The sequence below is a fragment of the Dipteris shenzhenensis genome, chromosome 2, assembly GCF_047967505.1.
Source record: "Dipteris shenzhenensis isolate YYH24624 ecotype China chromosome 2, Dip_SZ_1.0, whole genome shotgun sequence".
In the NCBI taxonomy this organism is placed as follows: Eukaryota; Viridiplantae; Streptophyta; class Polypodiopsida; order Gleicheniales; family Dipteridaceae; genus Dipteris; species Dipteris shenzhenensis.
Window position 1 is genome coordinate 20,887,697 of NC_141597.1, and position 21,198 is coordinate 20,908,894.

The 21,198-nt window shown below is 42.4% G+C and overlaps 1 protein-coding gene across 1 annotated transcript; it reads left to right on the top strand.

The window, feature by feature from the left end:
- The first annotated feature begins 14,385 nt into the window (after positions 1-14,385).
- On the top strand, positions 14,386-20,719 carry LOC147904468 (uncharacterized). Its single transcript, XM_087386695.1, has 2 exons — positions 14,386-16,954; positions 20,148-20,719. The coding sequence occupies exons 1-2, from the start codon at positions 15,233-15,235 to the stop codon at positions 20,523-20,525; spliced, it is 2,100 nt and encodes a 699-aa protein (XP_087242821.1). The 5' UTR covers positions 14,386-15,232; the 3' UTR covers positions 20,526-20,719.
- The last annotated feature ends 479 nt before the right edge of the window (positions 20,720-21,198 follow it).

The window sequence follows — 21,198 nt, forward strand, 5'->3', positions numbered from 1 at the left end:
CAAATTTTCAATAGATGGTTCATAATTTTCAGCAAATGATACATGAAATTATTGAAGGCGACAATCGGGATTGAGTCGCATCCAATTCGTGGCAAAAGACGGCAAATTACGGGAGTAGTAAATTATAGCATGTTCATGGAGGCATTGGTAGCAGATGTCTAATGTAGAAGAACCTGAGACATCTCCTTGACAAATTGGCCATCAGGGCTTGGGCTAGAGGTCAAATAACTACCTCTGAAGAGGTTCCATGGGAGCAGGCAACAAGTTGTGAAGAGGTCAGGGAAGCATTCGAATGCCAACAAGGTGGGAATGAAATCACTGGTAGTTCAGAGGATGAAGATTGGGTTCCTGGCTACACAGCATCAGGGGAAGAACCTTCCACTAGTTTGGGTGGCAGTTCTAAATACCACGATGCAGATAATCCCAGTCTTTCGAAATTCATGGTCTCCGTAAGAAGCTTTCATTTGTGCAACTTATGGATATCATGCAGCGTTTTGATTGTATGTAGGAACCCAAAGGTGGTTGTATGATCCACTTCCACTTCGATGCCATCCAAGGATAATACCACCGATTGTTCCGGACTTCCCTGCAGTCAACATGTAGAGCCTCAAAGTCCGCTTTGTAAATTCAGTTGCAAAATAAAACAAGACCTTGATAGTTACATTGGGCAATTTGAGACCCTATGGGTAGTAAGTGGTTTTGAAGGACAGCTTGATGACATCGTGAAGAAGGAATAGTTGGCATTCACTTTGGTGGGTAAGGCAATGAGTTGGTTCATTCAGTATGGCATGGGACATTTTGTAGATTAGGAGGCTTTAAAGCAAGCTTTTCTTGCACAGTTTTGGCAAGAGAAAACACCAGAAGCAATTCTCAAAATTCTTTAGCAGTTGCAAAAGAAGGATCTGTTGGTAGAGGACTACGCCCAGAAGTTTCACAGTTTGAACCAGAGGCTAGCCCCGCTGCTCAAAGATAAACTCAAGAGCAATTGGGAGATTACTTTTGTAAGGGGCTGAATACCGAATTGAGAAGTGTTGTTGCTGGGAGGGACACCTTGGTAGGAGCTAATGATTTTGGTAGTTAAGGAATTAAACAATGATTGGGTTAAAAGGGCATTTTATAAACTAACAATCATAAAGCGAAATAAATTTATAGACCTTAAAAATGAAAGCATTCAATGAGAACTAAATAAACATGAAAGAAAAATAATAAGGAAACTTTAAAGAGAGTGTTAATAAACAAATTAAATAGCATTAGATTACAAAGGGGATTAGTCCACATCTTAAAGATCATCCTAGGGCATTAGTCCACTCCCATAAGCGAAGGCGAAAACCATTAAAAAACCATGGGATAATACCCATTCTTATGTAATAAGAAGTTTTAATCAAGGGGGGTAGTCCACTCCCTTAACAAAGACAATAAAACAATCACTAGACCTTTAGGGTTACCAATTAATTATAAAAAGACTAATCCAAAAAGAATAGAAGGAAAGAAACAAAGACTTCTAATTTGGACACAGCTTCGAACGGGGCCTCTAACATAGATAGTGAAAATGAAGATATAGATTTTGAGTCCGATGATGATGATTTGGATGATTATGATAATGAAGACAAGAAGACCAAATGCAAAAGAAAGAAGCAATCAAAGAAAGGGAAATCTAAGGAGAGCCCGAAGTTAAATAAAAAAGTCAAATCCTCTTCAGGAGATAAGTTAGAGAAAAATATCAAACAACATTTGAAAAGCATGGTGTTGTCAGAAGTTGCTTCATTTGAGAAGGCTAAATGTGAGTTTTGTGGTAAAAGAAATCACGAGAGTACCAATTGTTGGTATAATCTGAATTACAGGGGGAGATTGCCTCCCCATATGCAAAATATTGGGGCAGTGACACAACCATCTGTAGTCAATCAAGTAGGGGTGAATGATCCTGCTAACCAAGGAAGAAGACAATCATATCAGAATTGGGGGAATCATCCTTGACTATCAAATCAAAACAATGATGCTCAAAATTGCACATATTGTGGTCAAAGCTGGACATTGGCAAGGTCCAAGTTGTGAGCTGTGGTGCAAACACCGCAATGAGAGGGGTATCCCCATTGTGCAGTACCAAACTCGATCACAAACACAGAATCAACCTCAGATCCCCTAGGCAAGCGCCTCCAAACCCTAAGAAGGCTCCTCATTAGGGGGGAGCCCTTCTCTATTATGGGGGCCTCTATAAAAGTCCACCTTTGGGAGGGTTTCGAAGAAGCCCTCGCTCTGCAATAAGAGCTTCTAGGGCTCGAAACCTAGCATGAGACAGTGGGCCACTAACTTGCCCAAGAGGGCTCCAATCTACATCCTAGATCAATGATGCCTAGACCCCCCAAGCTTGTGGTAAGATCACCATCTGCCATGCAACTCTGGCCCTAGTGTTCCTTGTACCATCAGAACCTATCCATAAGTAGTTATGCACTAGACATCTAAGCTAGCCCATGCAGCCTTTATGAAAGCACCAGCATGGGACAATGTACCAAGAAGTTGCAAAAAGAACCTGGTTGGCCCTTAGAGAGAGTTTGGTCGAGCTCCAATACAAAAGTTTGCACCGCACACTCTTTAGCACATGGGCAATTTGCTGCTTTAATGACATAATAAGAACATCTTGACGAACTCTATTTTGCTCATTCCAATCAACAATTGGATGTTACCTTTTGCTACCACAGACAATTTCTTTTCAACCGGTACAAGACCCTTAGATCTTATGATGGCGAGTGCTTCTGGATAACTTTGTTCCTCTTGCACCTCCCCTTATTGTTTGCAACCCATACAATCACAAGACAATGCCAACATTGACTCCAAGTCTTTCTCTCCATGCCCAACTGGCTACTTCACCTCCATGGGTGCATCCTTCAAACAACTCTATTCTATTTGAATAAGCATAGCATTGGCTTAAGCTCGTGGTTGAGACTCATTCAAGCTAGCCCTACATGCCAAAAAGAGTTCTAGAGGTAGTTGCCCATGTGGCACAGGCAGCGAACACATATTTGTTGGGCAATGGGATAATGGCCTAGTGAGGTTCTTTGGGGTTTGGAGTCAATTTCCAAGGCAAGCAAAGGGTAGGTTACATGCTCTTGCATTTGAGGGGACAAGTGTACGAATGATTGAGATTGACAAAGTGATCCCCAACTCATGGTGGAAGGGGTTGATTAATACTTGGATCCCCTCTCCATTGGTTTGGATAGTTTGCGAGGGAAGGGGTTTCTCTCCCAATTCAACTTCTCTAGCCGTCCTATGGGTATTACCGCCATATATTACAAAGTGGGACTAGAGGCCCCTTAGAGGCTAATATGGAGAGGGATTGAGGGGGTGAGGCAATCTTGGATGGACTAGAATGGTAGAGGATCAAGATAGTGAAAGGTTTGGATAGAAGCTAGACTATTGACCCAAACACAGTCTTATCAGGTCGAGAGGGAGCACATTGGCACCTTGGATTTGGGAGGGCTAGCCTCTTTCGGCTATCTAGTGGGACCCAAGTGAGTAAACTAGCGTGCTCAAGTAGGGCGCTCTGGTAGGGTGAAGGAGGTGTCCTTTTTCTCATAGATGACCCGCATTGACCGATGCTTTCAGCTAGAAGCAGTAGCTTGAATCCCTTGAGGGAGTGCCATTGGGTTGATCAAGATGTTCCTTGCAAGATTATTTCATGTTTTTTGTCTCATCTTTAGACTAATCTTTAGACTAATCGGAGGCCACAGAATATATATTTTTTGTTCTGGATGGTGGCACATGAATTGGAGTAGATGCGGGTGGATGATAGGTTTTTTGCTGTTCAGACGGAGTCTTATATATGATCCTACACTGCCTTTGGAGGTGTCCAGTAGCACAGTGGATATGGAAAAACATCTTTCATGATTTTGACGAGCATGTAGTGATGCAATGGGACTTCACATCGGGGATGGTGGTGTGGCTCATCGATGGGGGGCACGCTCTTGCCATTGATCCAATCTCTCTAGCATACAACATCCAGGGCTAGCATGTCTCTAGGATTGAGACATACGATGAATGACCCACCCTCACAAGTCCACCCTCTGACTTCACCATAGGATAGTGTATGGGAGACGGTGTCTAGCATCATTGCTTAGAGCATTCAGGTTTCCCGTTTGTAGTCAAATGATGGAAGGTCATCGGGTCTCCCTGTGACTACCCTCATCACCATATGTCAGGACACCATATTCACCTTGTATGCCATTTGGGAGCCCGGTACTCCAGGTTTTATGAGCGGCCGTCAAAAGGCGAGAGCCTTTATACAAGGCTTGGCATACACAAGAGGTATTTGTTGGATGTATAAACAACCACCTTGGTTATTAGCCCCTATATTAGGGACTCCCTAGGCAATGAGCTAGATTCTTAGAAACGGGCTGATTTCTTTGTGACAACCAATTTCTTGTTTTCTTTTCCATGATCAGCTTCTTTTGGTTTTGCTAATTTTTATGGTGGCTTTAATAGAAGCTCTTTTCTTTGGGGAAAAAAAGGGTCACACTTTAGTCTCCTTATGGAGATGTAGGTCTTTTGTCACCTCCTTTGTCTACTTATTGAGGTGGGAATCTATTGTCTTGTCTTCTAGGTATAGTTGTGGCTTCCAAATGAGCATTTGGCTTTAAAGTTGTCCTTTTCTTACCCTTCCCTATGGACTTTGCACTTGTGCTTAGAGAGGTGCAATAGAAGGTAAATATTCTATACAGGCTTGGGGAGGTGTGATAGAAGGTGAAATTTCTATAGAACCTTTGGGAGGTGCTCCAAGTGCACCTCTACTCTTAGTATGTGGTAATCCATCCCATATTCCCCTCAAAAAATCTAAGGCATTAACTATATGTGGAAACCCTATTTAAATTTGGTAATTGTCGATAAATTTTTTTCCATTTGTTTGCAGCTTGACATGTTGATCACCTTTGTTGTCTACATAATGCTCTTTCCAGATATAGTTGTCGTGAACCCATTTTCATTCACATGATTGTGCCAACATTTCTAACAAACTTAGTGCTAAATCTAGGGCTTGTTAATTTGCCCAGGATGATCAACAAAACACTTTGTTTCACTCTAACATGTACCATGCATGATCAAGAAATTTCTCACTCATGATAGTTTCGACCATTCCCATTTTTTGCAATTTTGAAAGAAGAAGTTCTAAGCATATACATATGCAAGTACACGAGACAATATTGATTCACAAGAGCACATTAATACTTTTACACATTGTCTTAGCCATTATTTTTTTAGCAAATAAGCACATTGGCATAAGAACGAGCACCTCATTACTCAGATAATATTTTTCCTTCATAACATTAGCACATAAGCAAATGAATGAATTAGAAAATTCACATTATTTTATTATATTAGCACATAAGCACATTACAAAATAAATGTATCACCACTATACGCACATTGTCACTTTAGAAAATACAAGCACGTTATCATATTGCCACACAAGCACGTTGGTGCATTCATACTTGAAGCACATGAGCACTTTTTCCCATTATCGCATCTTTCATTTTAGCACATTAGCACAAGAACACACATAGCATTAGCACATTAGTGTAAGCTTAAAAGCTAACTATCACTTGCTTACACATAGTAATGCAATAGTTTGGAAGGATAAGAAGTGCGCGACGGGGGGTTGGGGTTGGGTTGGAGCCTTCCAACTTCTTGTGCACACAAGACGTTGGGATACCAAGTAAGGTAGGAGAGTAGTAAGATGGGGGATGTGAGCAACAAGAGGTATTAGACATTCCCACTCCTACTACTATACATGACTTTTTCATGTTGCCTAGGTGCTACTTCTTCATGCTTGAATCCCCCATCCTACTACCGTCCCGCCTTGCCTTTTTGCCTACAACTTCTTGGGTGTGCAACAATTTGGAAGACCCCCAGTAGTGGGGGGGCGGTAGCTTGTTGTGCATCCAAGACATCACATAGGCATCACAAGAACGCCATGTATAGTAGTAGGAGGGGGCATGTAGTACGAGGTAGAACCTAGGAGGAGAAAGCAACATGAGAAGGAGCAAGGGGAGGAATGAAGGAGGAGGCAACATGCAACAGGAGGAGGCATGGAGGAGAAGGCAATGCGCAAGAGGATCGAGCATGGAAGAGGAGGCAACATGCAACAAGAGGAGGAGGGATGGAGGTAGAACCCAGGAGGAGAAAGCAACATGAGAAGGAGCAGGGGGAGGAGGCAACATGCAAGAGGAGGAGGCATGGAGGAGAAGCCAATGCGCCAGAGGATTGGGCATGGAAGAGGAGGCAACATGCAACAAGAGGAGGAGGGATGGAGGAGGAGGCAAAACATAGCTGGAGGAGGAGCCTGAGTGTAGGAGGAGGCAAAAGAGAGAGACGGGGGCGTGGGGGTAAAAGAAGGAAGGCAATGTTACCTAAGAGGTTGAGAGGAGGAGAGGTAGCTTGAGAGCAAGAGAGGATAAGATGACAGGATGAGAATGGGGAGGAGGAGAGTATATATTGCCATTTAGATCCTTTATTTTTTACAATGGGGATAGCCTTCCAAATTTTTCTTTTTTGTCTTTTTTGGGTTTTTAAAAGGTTTTTTGAAACCCATAGGTGGTATGACAGGCCCATGTCCTACACTTCATTTCACCATCTTGTGTTTTCTCCATAATTCAACTTATTGCTTTGTCATAGTCTAGATTTAGCAGGTTATGGAATATCATCTTTAAGCTAATCAATCTCTCAAAAACAAGCATGTTCTCAAGTGCGACATATATACTACAATCAAGATAAAACGTGAGTCTACAAAGGTACAAGTAAGAGGGGGAATCTGACATTGAGAGGGAGAATCTACGACTAAAACAAAGGGTATATAATTTACAAAAAATGTCTTATAGAACTTACATAGAGCTAATACCATCCCAAAATTTGTGTGCATACATGACAAGATGGACCATTGCAACCTATACCAAAATCTTTAAGCCATATTACACCATTGCACATGTCATTGTTAGGCATGTTGACTTATGGGCATGGATAATTATTGTATGGAAACTTTGCATCACAATTTTGGAACCTCTAGCTAGGGAGCAACCTCAACTTTGGTAGTTAATGGAATATGGAGCTTCCTCAATCTGCGATAAATTCATTCATTTAAGTGTCCATGTAGACTACAAGAACTTTCAACAATCAGGCTATGATACCATGTTGGGAAACATGGCATGCTTGAGTAACAGAGCAAATACTTCCAACCATTCTACATAGTGGAAAACTCTTCAATGGGAGACTCTAAAAGTGTCTGATCAATCCTCCACTCAAGTGATGCCAAATATATATATATATACACCCCCATTTGTCTAGATTCAACACCAAAAGCATCACCATCTACCCATATTGCATCAAAAAACTAGAACACATCTAAATCACATTAGGGCCATTCCTTAGAGTCCATAGGAACACCTGTTACTCTAGCACAATCCCTAGTGCGCTATTCTTTGCTGACATTTTCCTTCCCTAAGCCCTATCAAAAGGCCTTAAACCCTAAACTTAGCACAACTAGGTCTAGAACTCATTAAAGCCTAGAATAATTTCAAAAAATCCTTAGCAAAGTTGGCTCCAGAAATAATTAGAGTCTAGAATAACTAGCGCTTAAAACATTGACATTAGACCTATCATCCACCCAGGACTAGTGTAACCATTACTATAACCTTTCAATTATGGTGGTAAAGATCAAATCCTTAGTGTGATTGGGTCTAAAAAATGATTAGAGTCTAGAAAACATTAAGCCACTAGACCTATCATCCACCTAGGACTAGTGTAACTATAGGCAAAAAAATGCTAGAATCTTTCAACCTAAAACATTTAGTTATATAACTTTTTGGACATATGCAACCTCCCAGCCCATTTCAAAATCTTAAGACATATGCATCCCTCAATCCACCTTGGCTCCTCTCACATCAACCCACTTCAAAATCATTAGACATATGCATCCCCTCAATCCACCTCACTCATCTCACATCGAAATCATTAGACATATGCATCCCCTCAATCCACCTCACTCATCTCACCTCGAAAACCCAATTGGACGAAAATTAAGGTTTAGTTTTGACCGATACTAAGTTGTTAGAGTTGCAAAAAAGAAAAACTATTGAAGAAGCAAGCCATCATGGTATTATTGTAGTAGAGGCTAAGTACATTTCTTTTTCTTGAGGTGCATGTGAAGCAGTTGGATTTTGGAGGCCCTTGGAGGATCTTGGTGTAGTCCAAAATAGTGCCACAATAATATTTTGTGACAACTATGAGTGCTATTGCCTTGGCAAAGAATACAAAAAATCATGAAATGTCAAAACATTAGCATGGTCATCAACCATGTACTTATGGGTATACATCTGGGCAAATGGTTAGGAATACAAAGAACTCTACAAGGGACCTAAGTTCGGTTGTGAATTTTGCATATGGACATAGGGCAAGACACATTAGCAAGGAAGAGTAAATTTATATAGCCAACGAGCTAGTGACTCTTTCCTCCCTCTTCATTGTATGTGTAAAGTGTGAGCTATGTGTTCACTATAACATGAATGAGCATGTTTCAAAAAATAAGGAATTTTCATGTTTATGGTTGTACATCTTATCCTCACATTTTTGAAAACATCTTATCCTCACATTCTTGAATATATTTTGGGCATTACTTTTTTGTACTATTTGCATTAGTTGTGGCATGGAGGGCATTAGATTGCACATACTTAACCTAACTAGTTGTTTCATGCATTGCTTTTAGAATGATTATTTTGCCTTGCCCTGTTTTTCCTCATGTCTCCTTTTGCACTATGTCCTTTACCTTTGCACTTGTTGACATTGGAATCAGCACCCATATCATTTGTTGTTTTCAATACATGTGACTTTTTTTTTTTGGGTAATTCAAGTTGGTCATCGAACACTTAGCCATATCCAATATTTTCCTCTTCTTAAGCTCATTTTCTAGATCTATTGGAGGTGTTCACAAATTCATCAACTCTTCTAACTATCTATGTACCTATTTCTATCCTTGTGAATGTTATAAAGCATTTTCTCCAGACTCCAACTATTTTCAAACTTCATGAGCATCTTACTAGTGGGCCCACACAAAAAACCATAGGATTTTCATGAATGACTTCACAATCTAGTATTTAATCTTGTTTACCTAGTGCATATTTTGGTGATTTCATTCTATTGTTGCATGCATTATCTATGTTATAGTATTTTTTTAGGACTATTGTTGATGAGTACATATTCAAGGGTCATTTTTTTTTGTTCCAAATTCTCAACTTGTTATGCTACCAAAACACAAATGGAAAGAATTGCCTATTGTGAACATGTCACATGGACTTTGTGATTGTCAACCTTTTGCCCTACACAAGTTTGACACTATTTCCGTTGATCTCATTGAGTTGGTATTCAAAGGAAATCCTCAAGCTAGGCACAATGAACTCAATGGCACTAAAGCTTATAGGCTCTTTGGCATGCCCTAGTTGCATAGTCAAATTTCTTTGTAAGATTTTGCTAGTTGACTAGGCATGTTAACTACATCTACAGTATTATATTGTACATGTTTATCCACCCCTTGTTTCTTTGAGACATCAGTTTCAATGCATGGGAAAATGTAAAGCAAGCAATGAGAGAAGAAAAACTAAGGCAATCCCATGATAAATCTCTATTGTTGGTGCCTTCAATGATTGTAGACATAGAAGTGTTGAGGCTAACTATCTCCAGATGAGTGCATGAGGCACTTGAAAGGAGGAGGGAAAAAATACTGGAGAAGATGAGGAACTATTTGGAAGGGAGGTGAGAGGGAGGGCAGATGGGCGAGGGGAGGAATGGAAAGGCAAGGGCGAGGGGAGGAATGGAAAGGCAAGGCAAGGGGGCAAGAGAGGTTGTTATCAGGGTGCAGGGGAGAGAGGTGACTTTGCAAGGAGGAGATAGGGTAAGGGGGGACTTAGCATAGATTAACTAACATTAATTTTTTAGGCCTTACCTTAATGAATGTCTGATTAATGTACATTTTCAAGTTCTACATTCAATTGGTTTTTTAGCATGTGATTTCTATATGCACTTTACAAAAAATGTTGCTTTTAGTAGTTTGCTCATCAGAGCTGTAGATTGGAACTTACAAATTTTACAAGGAACATGTGCCATTATGTAGCCATTTTGAGTAAATGGGGGATAATATTTACTCAAAATGTAGATTGGAACTTACATATTTTACAAGGAATATGTGCCATTATGTAGCCATTCTTAGTAAATGGGGGACTACATTTACTCAATCTGGCTATGCCAACCTCTCCTTTTGTTTTACATAGGGCCTGTTTTGCCTCTCAATTTTGTTTATTCTATAGAAAAATTGCATTTCATTACTAAGGAGCAACTTCTTGGACCTTCATGTATTTAAAAAGTGTATAGTAGACTTCACTTAATCAAATTTGATTTATTATTGATCTTTCTACTATAAATGTTGGGAAGGTGTTTGACGAGGAGAAAAGAGGAAGGCCATGGACTACTAAGGTTAATATGACTTTCACTCGAGCATAGGTAGGTCTTTAATGGCTCTTTATGAGGCTCCATTTATTTATTTTTTCAAAAATAAGTACCCACTCATATTCAAACATGCTTTTAGGATCACTAAATGTGGCGATACATGAGAAGTAATTTTTAGCATTGGCTTATTTTACTCTTGTTTGTCAATAGGAACCCTTTGTCGCTAATGTGTAAAATGTGTTGGATACATCTACACTCTCACATTTACATTTTCTAACTCCCAAATCTTTATTTTGAAAGAAGTTTGATCACATGCTAGTTCTAATGTTAGCTCTAATATAAAAGATGATTCATTAGAATCCTTTGCTCAATCATACTCACAAGTCGTTTTCAATTTGTATTTTTTGATGTCGAATAATAGTTTTGTGTATATGCTAAAGATGCTGTCACAATATGGAGAGTTGTAGCATTTAATTGTCAAATCATTTTTTTGTGTAGATCTAAAACTCTTGGAAGACACGCCCTTTGAGATCGTGAGCTACATACATCAAGTAAGTGAGATTCGTGACAACGATGTTCCAAGAAAGGAATATTCATATGGAACTATGTGATAAGGAGTCACTTTCCATATTTATATACAATACTTGTCAACAATATAAATTGAACTCACAAAAGAAGGAGAAGATGGCATCTCATTCTATAAAGTTATGCACTTCTTTCATACTACTACACAATGAGAAAAGAAAGAAGCTTCACACTTTTGAACAACTAGGTATGAAAATATTTGGAAGTTTGAAACATCTATAGCACTTCAAAACCACAACATTTAGGAAACTTTGGATCTAGAATTTTGAACCAAAAAAGGTAAGTAGAAAGCTATTTCATACTATAAATTCATTTGAATGGTCCTAAAGGGGAGGAGACCATATTAGCTACAGAAACTCGGATTCGATGGGAACTCGGGAATTTGACATCTATTTGTGCAAATACAAATTTGGGAATTTAAAAAACAATACAATGTAAGGCATAATCTAAGGGTGCTCTCCTTCCATACATTATGGCTTATGCAAATGACACATTGAATTAAGGAGAAAATTGGAGGACCTACATCATTGTCATATCGAAGCATTGAGAGGATGTGGTGACAAGGAAGACCTCATATGTGTGTATGTGTTATGTGTTATGTTGTGTGTGCATGCATGCAGGCGTGTGCCTCTGTGTGTGTGTGTGTGTTGCACATATACTTGTGTGTGTTTTGTGCTTTGTGTGTGTGTGTGTGTGTGTGTGTTGCACTTATACTTGTGTGTGTTTTGTGCTTTATGTGTTCATGTGTGTGCGTGCATGTGCGTGTGCATGTGTGAGAGAGAGAGAGAGAGAGAGAGAGAGAGAGAGAGAGAGAGAGAGAGAGAGAATGGTCAATGTCAAAAGACTTCAAATGTCTCTGTGATAAGGATTGACCCTACACATACTACTACACACATTAACGCTTTACCGTTTCCACTTTCACTAGGATATACTTATCCAAACTAATTATGTAGCAAATGGCTCTTTTTCAAGCCAATAGTGCAATCTTGTATTTTTATATTAATCAACAAGGGAGTGAAAGCTTACAAAAATGAATGTAAATTGTTTTCTATTCAACACTCATATGGGTGTACTTAGGGTAAGTTGGGTTAAACATTCCTATTGGTACTTGGGTTAGGGACATGCAACCCCATCACATGCGCAATGCAACCATTGGCCTTGAGAAGGCATATACAATCCCTATAAGCGTGTGAGGGTAGTAGGGTCCTCAACTCTAGACCCTTATGGTCAAGGAATGGCTATGCTATCACCATTATTGGCCCACTCTCATGTGATGCATTGTGTTCTCCCAAGGTTAATGTTTGCATTAGATGTATTATGGTGGGCTTCATATCAGAGTACACTCAACTACACACGGTTGTTTTGGATTTGGTCAACATTAAGGTGAAGGATTAGATCATAACCAACATGCATGGTTTCAGGTTCTAGGAAATGGGATCCAGGGTTCCAGCTCCAAGGTTCTGCTTTGAATTCGTTTTTTTGGGTTTCTCTACTGGTTGATCTAGTTGTGCAAGTGAACAAAAAGTGTTACCTATATTTAAAAAATCACTTTTTAATGATTTAAAAAACATGCAAAGGAATAAAATAGTGGGATGGCAACTGTAAGCATCAAGGAAGACCCATCATGCAGAGAATGGCAGTGACATTGACCCTCATCCAGTTTCATGTGGAAACCAATGCCCTTTACAAGGCCTCTAAGTGCTTTGTATGTGCACCACCTATAATGTCATGACTTTATGCTTATGTTAAGCTAACACCAATGCTAAGTAGTATACACACTGAGAACACTAAGGCATGCCTTATAGGCAGGGGGGAGGTCACAAACTAAAATGAAACAAGGTATTGGACTCTCAACAATAACAATAGGGTCATTATCCTCAACATCATCACTATGCTTGGGTTGGGAGAAGAGATCTTTTGTCATGCATAGAATATAAGCACAATAACTCAAATTTGGCAACCCATAGATTTCACGACTCGATGCGCGACAAATCCTTCATGAGACAAGTACCTACATCATTGATTCCAAACGAGTGTTGGTGAAACAAAGTCCATGTGATATCACATGGGATGTGTAGTGCTTGTTAGAATTGGACTAACATCTCAAGGAAAACCTAGGAGTTAGTTCTTAAGCTCAATTGAATTAGTTAAGATTAAAAGCAAGATTAGTGTAAGGGTAACATGGTACTAAAAGAGCTCTAAATTTTCAGAATGGATGCCGTCATCATGACCCTACTAAGTGTTAACATAGCTCTTGTTTGCCCACCCTGCTGGTGTGCTCCATGTTCTTCCCTTTTTATCGAGGCTATTCGAGCAAGGGCGAAATGTGATTAGATTTGCTAGTCTCACGTTTGCACTGCCTAGCTAGATGGGCGGATCAACATGCGAGATGGAGCTTGTAAGTTATTGGACTAGTGGTTTGGGCATTGGTATTTCCAATGCTTAGGTCAGGTGTTCAAAACTTGGACGCACAAAGCTTGAGGGCTTCCACAACAGTTCTAGCAAGAGCCTATGGTTGGCCTTGGAATTCAGGGTGAACTCGAGCGTGTGCTCTCAAGGGTGAACCTGAGTGCGCGCGCTCGGGTGGGTAGGGTTCATGTGGGTATTCTATGAGACGTTGGCCCTAAACCAATTGGAAAAGCCAACAATGAATGCAGGTGATTAAGTGAAGATGGTTAGGTTAATTGATGGCAATGAGCCTAAAGGGAAGTCAAAGTGCAAGTCTGACTAGGGGAAAGAAGGATTAAGGTTAATTAAGAAGGGTTAGAAGAGAGGGGGGTAATCTCATCATCTTCTTCACTCTGGAATTGAGAGATCTCGAGCTCTGAGCTATGTCTTTGGGAGCTGCTGCTCCTGCTTCTGCACGCGCCGAGCTCTGCATCATCTCCCTTCGAACCTCTCCCCCACCCCCATTCCCGGTAAAGGAAAACTAGTTTTCTATCGAAAAGGTGCTTCCCGTTTGTGGCGGCGTTGTTGGGATCATTTCTCTCTCTCTCTCTCTCTCTCTCTCTCTTTTCTCCCGTTTCGTCTCGGTTCGTCTCTGTCTCCCCCCCCCCCCCCCCGCTTTGCGTTGGGTGAGTGAGAGTGGTTGAGTGCTCCTCCTTTCGGGCGTGTTCTTCTCTCTCTCTCTCTCTGTCTCTCACGAAGGTCTTGCTGCTGAGGTGGGTGGGCGGTGCTTGCTTTTTTCGGGGTTCTTGATGGCGGTGGTGGGCGAGGAGGGGGGAGGGTAAGGGTGGAGGCACTGGCGGGACGATGCAGGAGGCAGGGGGGGCAAGAGGGCGGAGTTGAGAATCAGAGAAGAGTATTTATGTAGAGAGAGAGAGAGAGAGAGAGAGAGAGAGAGAGAGAGAGAGAGGTCTTCAGGTGTCAAGGGCGAAGGGAGAGGTTTGTGAAGAGTGAAAAAAGCACAGTTGTCTGAGTTTGCCGCCGAGAGAGAGGACAAGGGAAGGTGTATTTGTGAGCAGTGAAAAGCACATTTGTTGCCAGAGAGAGAGAGAGAGAGAGAGAGAGAGAGAGAGAGAGAGAGGTGTGTGTCAAGGGCGAAGGGGAGGAGAAGGGACGGGAGTGAAAAGCGCATTTGCCGCGGGGAGAGAGGCAGAGAGCGTGAGCGCGAGCGAGCGAGCGAAAAATCAGTGTACTGGAGATAGACGGAGATAGGACGAGGTACAGGGAAGTAAACATGCGGAGGCAGGGCGTCGCCATCGCTCCAGCCCCCTTCTACACAGAGTTTGACCCCTCCGCTCAATCAACCACAGATGGCCAAAGACACCTTGGAAGCATGGCCTGAGCCCTCGCCAGCGACCCGTTTGAATCTCTCTGAGGTAAATCCGCATTCAGAGGTGTGAGCTGTTGTAGATCTTTCCTTTTCCGTTGGTGCATTGCCACTAGACATCAACAGTGGGGAGGTATGCTTCTTGGGCAGCTTCCGGATTCCCTCCATCGTTGCGCTTGCAGCTGACTGCAGTTCAGGATTGCAAAGTGATAGAAGCTCCGCGAGTGTCCACGTTCCAGAGATGGGTCGGTTCGAAACGTCAGCTGCAGATCCAAACAGGCATCCATGAGAGAAAGCTGGAGCTGCGGAGTCAATAGCCATTGAGGTAAGGAGATTTTCCAGCGGGAGCAAGCTTCGCTCTCGATAATTCGCGCACAGCAAGTGAGAAGCGGCCTCGCTATGATGGCCCAATTGTCGACCGAGGAGGTAGCCACGTACGCTCACAGCCCCGTTCATTATGCTGTTGCTCGCCGGGATTATGCAGCCTTGCGCAGAATCATCTCTGCATTGCCTCGCTTGGCGAAAGCAGGGGAGATTCGGACCGAAACCGATGCAATTGCGGAGGAGCACCGTGCTGAGGCCTTGTGCGCAGTGATTGACAGGAGGGATGTGCCGGGGAGAGAGACCCCTCTACATCTGGCTGTCCGCTTGGGGGACGCCACTGCTTCTGAGATCTTGATGGCATCAGGGGCTGACTGGAGCTTGCAGAACGAACAGGGATGGAGTGCTTTGCAGGAGGCTATCTGTGCCCGGGAGGAAGCCATAGCCATGGTCATCATGAGATATTATCAACCTATGGCTTGGGCAAAGTGGTGCCGTCGGTTGCCCAGAGTCATTGCCACCATGCAGCGAATGAGAGATTTTTACATGGAGCTGACCTTCCACTTTGAGAGCTCAGTCATCCCCTTCATTGGAAGAATTGCTCCCTCGGACACATACAGAATCTGGAAGCGAGGTTCAAATCTCCGGGCTGACATGACTCTCGCAGGATTTGATGGATTCAGGATACAAAGGTCAGACCAGAGTTTTGTGTTTCTTGGAGAGGGTAGTGATGATGGAAAATTGTCGCCAGGGTCCCTGTGCATGCTCAATCATAAGGACAAAGAAGTTATGAATGCTTTGGAAGGAGCTGGCACCCAACCTACAGAAGCCGAGATTGCGCAAGAAGTTGCTGCCATGTCACAGACCAACATGTACCGTCCTGGAATTGATGTTACACAGGCAGAGCTTTTTCCCCAGCTGACATGGAGACGACAGGAGAAAACGGAGATGGTTGGTGCATGGAAAGGCAAGATATATGACATGCATCATGTGATGGTCAGTGTCAAGTCAAGGAGGGTTCCTGGTGCGATGACTGATGAGGAGCTCTTTGGCACAGCAGAAGTGGATAGGGAAGACGATGATATGGAAGAAGATCTTACAGAGCTCCTCACAGAGGAAGAGAAGAAACAACTAGAAACGGCATTAAAGATGGAAAGTGTAGAAGTGGATGAGGATAATTTTGGGGATGGAAGGCCACCATTAGAACATCCCAAAATGGTGCACTCACATAGGGGTGGCTCGAGAGATAAGGACGTTGCAGCTCGTCTGAGTTCTGCATCTGGCTTGGATCAAAATGGTGTTGATTTTAAGGATGACAAAAAAGGATGGTTTGGTTGGGGTAGGAGGAGTTTCAAGCAGGAGGGTATCAATAAAATGGCACCCCCGAGGAGTTCTCTGTGTATTGATGAGAAAGTGAGTGACCTTCTAGGAGATTCTTCTCCCCATGGAGATCATGTTAGAAAGGGTGCCAAACCTCACAGGGGTCGCAAATCTGTTGATAGGCGGTTTTCTGATTTCAGGGCAGATGAGAGCTACATGCTCAGAAAGGATAAAGATAACAAAAAGATTGCAAATAGGGAGCTGATTCGAAAGCGCAGAGTCACCCCAAGCAATGATGGAAGTGGGGAAAGTGAATACAAGAAGGGTCTGCGACCTGTACTTTGGCTGACACCCAATTTCCCTCTTAAAACTGAAGAGTTGCTGCCATTGTTAGACATTCTTGCCAATAAAGTCAAAGCTGTCCGCCGTCTCAGGGAGCTACTTACTACGAAACTGCCACCAGATATGTTTCCTGTAAAGGTAATAATTTTGTGGGACATATCTTTTCTGGTTTGCACCTTTTTCTCCCAGTCTGTTGTTCCAGTTGCTAGCTGAACATGTGTATGTTCATGTATTTTTTGTGATATGGAACACGGGAAAGGCTATCGTGATCCCTGCTTGGTCTGTTTCGTTGGTCCATAAAGCAATGCCTAAAGTTGTTTGCTGTTGATCTTCTTCAATTAGGAGGATGGCAGTTGTCCATAGGCATGCTTTGGAAGGAATTAGTTCTCTATATTGAATTGGTTTTCAGTGTTGTTGTGCCAAAGAATCAAGTTGACTATGGGCTTGTATCTACTTAGATTTTGTGCCAGATATGAAAGGACACCTATAATGCTTTAAGTACAGATTTTTTCAGTCCGTAACTTTTTCTTGGCTAAGTGAATCAGCTCTATCAAAAAAGCGTTTTGGCATGATTAATATTACTGTTACACAGAGGACAGTGCACACAAGTTGACTGCAGGCATCTAGTGTCCTTTCCACATGTAGGGATATGACGGCAATCAGTTCATTTTGCATAGCTGATTAACGTCTGCAAGTTTTCACTGAGATTTTGTGAGAGCAGACCTATAAGGCTTTAAGTACATATTTTTTGAGTTTTTCTTGGCCAAGTGAATGAGCTATATCAAAAAACGATTTGGCGCGATTAACACTACTGCTACACAGAGGACAGTGCATACAAGTTGACTGCAGGCATCTAGTGTCCTTTCCGCAGGCATTTTCATCTAGGGATGTGAAGGCAATCAGTTCATTTTGCATAGCTGGAAGAAGTTATTACACTGTTGATCTTGCCCGTCTTAGGAGCCTGACTTAGGATCCAGATTTCACATTCTTATATGAAGATGCAATTGTTGTTGCAACAGTAGGGTGAATATAATTGATGGACTTATCCTAACTCTGGTTCTCTTCAAACGTTTCATCAAATACTTGCACACAGCGGCACTTCAACCATACATTCTTCTTCCTTTTGACATCCTTCATGTATCAATGGAGGTCATCTAACTTGATTGAATGAGAAGTCAGAAGCCTTTCTCGATCTTTCTACCGCAGCAGTCCCACAATTATGGAAGACTTTTACTGTCTGCCTGGATTTTTCCTCAAGGGCCTCATTCCTCATTATTGGACAACGCAAGAATAGGTGGTGGTCTGACTTGCCGTCTTTGGCATCAAATTTAGCAACTGTCTTGTGGACTCTCCTAATTGCGACAGTGGGAGATGGAGCTATGCTGCTGAAACAGAACGCCAAACCTCGACCATATGCTGGAGCCTGGCGAACCCCGGGCTGAAATGTGCTTCTGGTCACCCTCTTCTTGGATCGCGACTGGTATGGCTGATCTCTGCTGCTGTACGGTGCAGACTGGTGCAGGCTGAGAGCTGCGTGGAGACTGGAAACTGAATGCCAAAGGAGGGGCCAAGGGACCCCTTATATAGGGGCTGCAATCAGCTGACTTTCCGAGCCAACTTGGCCGACCAGCCAGTCGTCTGGTTGGTTGGCTGGTAGGATGCAGCCCTATGGGCCGACTTGTAGGGGGTTGAGGCTGCCTATAAAAGGTGCCTCTCCCAGCCCACTTCCTACACTTGGTGCTGCCCTTTGGGGCCTTAAAACCTTGCGTTGGTGTGCTGCAAGATGGTGAGTGTGCCACTGCCTCTTGTGCCTGGCAATTGTGCTTGTGAGTGGTGACACGTGCTTACCCGGCTTACTTGAAAGTCCAGGTGCCGATCTTGGCATCTCCTTGTCACATCTTCTCCTATAAAGAAGTTTGTAAAGAAGTTTGTAATCTCTTGCTAACGAGGCCTGGTGATCCATGGTGGAGAGAGAGAGAGAGAGAGAGAGAGAGAGAGAGAGAGAGAGAGATGTCCTCGAGAGGCCTCACGGACCTATGGGACATAGTACACCAAGCGAAAATAACTCATACAAGCCTCAAAGGGCTAAAGCAAAGGGCACGCTAGGGCCCTTACTGAGTGCTATGCTAAGCTAAAGAGCTCTAACAAAACCCAAATACAAAATTGAAAGCTGAGACTCAAAAGGCGAAACCGGGCACTGTGGTGGCTCTCCGGTCGGCTGTGAGGATATCCAAGATCTGCGTCTGTCGAGAGCTGTATCGCACTGTGGCGGAGGACATGGTCTCCTCGATCTCTGGCGGTCCCCTCTGAGGAGAGCTGAGATAGTCTGGACCTCGATTGTGTGTGCTCTGGTCACTCTCCGTGTCATGTGCAGTCTCTGTGCCCCTCGCTTGGCAGCGTCGTGCCGGTTCTCTCTGCTGATCCATACTGCCCTCATATTAGCTAGCTCCTCCTTTTCCACCGCACGTGTCTTGGAGCTGACTCAAATGCATAAAAATTTGTGACATGTCTCTGTGCCCGGGGAGGGGGGGGGGAGATGCGATTAAAGGTCACATCAAAAAGTATCTACAAGAATGGTGGTTTGGATGTTTGTATACAAGTATCTGAATTTGTACGATTGGATATATTCTAGTCTTACAAAGCTATATTGTATATATTCTCCTCCACAATCCCATCTGATTCTCACTAGAGTACTCCTACATTAGTCCCTCCCCTCCCCCCCTTATTACATTGCAAGTGCCGGATGTTGGTTTGTGTGCCCCAGATGAGAGTTTCATATCTACAGAACTGATCACCAGTTATTGAACCCTAGCCATTACCAGGGTTTCCATGGATCCATTCTTTTGCGATTTTTGTTTCGTTTTTCCTTTTCTTCAATTGTGTAGTAGTCATACTTCCATCTGTTTAATTACAGTTGCAATCTCCATCAAAACTACTTTTTTGTTGGCTGAGTTTATTGCCGTCACTTGAACTGTCTTGGCTTGTTTATTATTGCTCCTCTTTAAGTATAGATCAAACTATGACTCTTGTAACACATGGAAAGGTCTTTAGAACAACAAAAAATCTAAATTTGTATGATTGGACTTATTCTAGTCTTACAAAGGTATATATGACTCTTGTAACACATGGAAAGGTCTTTGGAACAACAAAAAATCTAAATTTGTATGATTGGACTTATTCTAGTCTTACAAAGGTATATATGACTCTTGTAACACATGGAAAGGACTGAAATCTATAAGAACTCTGCTTTCAGTGTCATGCATCTCGATAGTCTTTTTCTAATTTGCGCAGTTAAGATGCAGCAATTCTAATTTTAGCGTGGTGCTTTCAGGTTGCCATACCTGTAGTCCCTACCATCAGAGTGGTGGTTACTTTCACCAGGTTCGAAGAGCTGCGATCAAGTGAAGAATTTGCCACGCCGCCAAGTAGCCCAGGGCGTCTACATGATGCAAAAGGCAAAGATGGTGATGCCTCTCAACAACTGTCCAGTTCATGGTTCTCTTGGATTAAAGGTTCTGCAAGTAGGGTTGTAGGGATGTCGGGAGGCAATGAAGAGCATCATGAGGAAGCTATTGATCCATTTGCCATCCCTAGTGATTATGTGTGGACAAGTATGGATGCCAAGAAACGAAGAGGCAAGGACAAGAAAGCGAAAAAAAAGGGGAAAAAGTCTGTTCATGACACCATTGAGCATGATGGTGACAGGTGATTTGAAGTAATGCATGACAGATGTCAGTGAAAGTCATCGTATTTGCTATGAAGGCTGTAAGTTCTTGCTGTCAAGACTCATCTTGTTCAATGTAAGCAGTTGAAAAACATCTCAGCTTAATATTGGCATGGGTTAACTGAATCTGATTTTTTTTTGGGCCAATGTATTTTCCTTCACTCTTTGGAATACCTCCAAGTTCTTGTTGCACACCTCTGTGAGCTTTTCCTTTTCAATTGCATCCTGACTTGTCTTTGTGCTCAGTTGATGGTTTTGCCAGACGACCTTTAATGATTGTGTTTTTCCTTAGTTGACTGAAAGATAGTTTTGAGAGTTCTTGCAGATTTATTTGTTGTGCATAATTTCTGTGGCTGGACGAGTTTGTAAAATGTGCAAGGACTTCAGGTTTTAATGCGTATGTCCTGCATCTTCATCCAGTAAGGGGGATTAATTTGGGATCTTTGTGTGATTGGTAGGCATACAGTATAATCCAGCTTCTGTGATTGAGCGTAGGTCTTGGGAAAAAGTAAAAGCATGAAACGGCTCTAGATCAGCATACTAGAAATATTCTCTCAAGTCTCCACGTATATTCCTGAAATTGTCCCTTTTCTTGTTTCTGGCTCGATGAATAGCTACTCGCTGTAGTTCTGTGTCATTTTTTATCCAAAGCTTATGG